The sequence below is a fragment of the Gekko japonicus genome, unplaced genomic scaffold (assembly GCF_001447785.1).
Source record: "Gekko japonicus isolate JY-2015 unplaced genomic scaffold, Gekko_japonicus_V1.1 scaffold94664, whole genome shotgun sequence".
NCBI classification, from domain to species: domain Eukaryota; kingdom Metazoa; phylum Chordata; class Lepidosauria; order Squamata; family Gekkonidae; genus Gekko; species Gekko japonicus.
The window spans coordinates 1-468 of NW_015256664.1; the positions used below are offsets into that span (position 1 = coordinate 1).

General features: G+C 67.5%; 1 protein-coding gene across 1 annotated transcript; it reads right to left on the reverse strand.

Annotated features, from left to right (window-relative positions):
* Nucleotides 1-140: 140 nt before the first annotated feature.
* LOC107125462 (cystatin-1-like) lies at nt 141-384 on the reverse strand (the record flags this gene model as incomplete). Its single annotated transcript, XM_015428881.1, has 1 exon — nt 141-384. A coding segment is annotated over exon 1 (243 nt), but the record flags the coding sequence as incomplete, so codon positions are not given.
* Between the last annotated feature and the right edge of the window lie 84 nt (nt 385-468).

Below are 468 nucleotides of genomic sequence, written 5' to 3' on the forward strand. Positions count from 1 at the left end.
ACGACAGAATGACTGGGAAGGGGATGTTCGGAAGCAAGTGAGAGCCTAAAAACAGATTTCAAGAGGGGCCCTGGAGGGAGGCTCTCCCGAGGCCCTTTTCAAATCCCCCCCCCCCACTCCGCATTCCACCGCGGCTCTACCTGGTGAGACGCCAGCAGGACCCGCAGCGCCCGGCTGTAAACGGAGTTGGTGCTGGCCTTGTTGTAAGCCTCCACGGCGAAGGCGGCCGCCACCTGCACATCTGGATCGGAGACGGGAACCCGCACCACCCCTCCGGGCGAGCCTCTCGGCTGGGCCGTCAGCAGCGGCAGCAGCATCAGGAGCAGCCCGAGGGCAAGGATGCGCGCCCCGCGCACAGGTGGGCACCGCGACGACGCCGCCATGGCCGAGTCAGGGGAGGGCCAGGACACGCCCACAGGACGGCACGACTTGGGCAAGGGGGGACGGGGGAGACTCAGGCCCCGGATG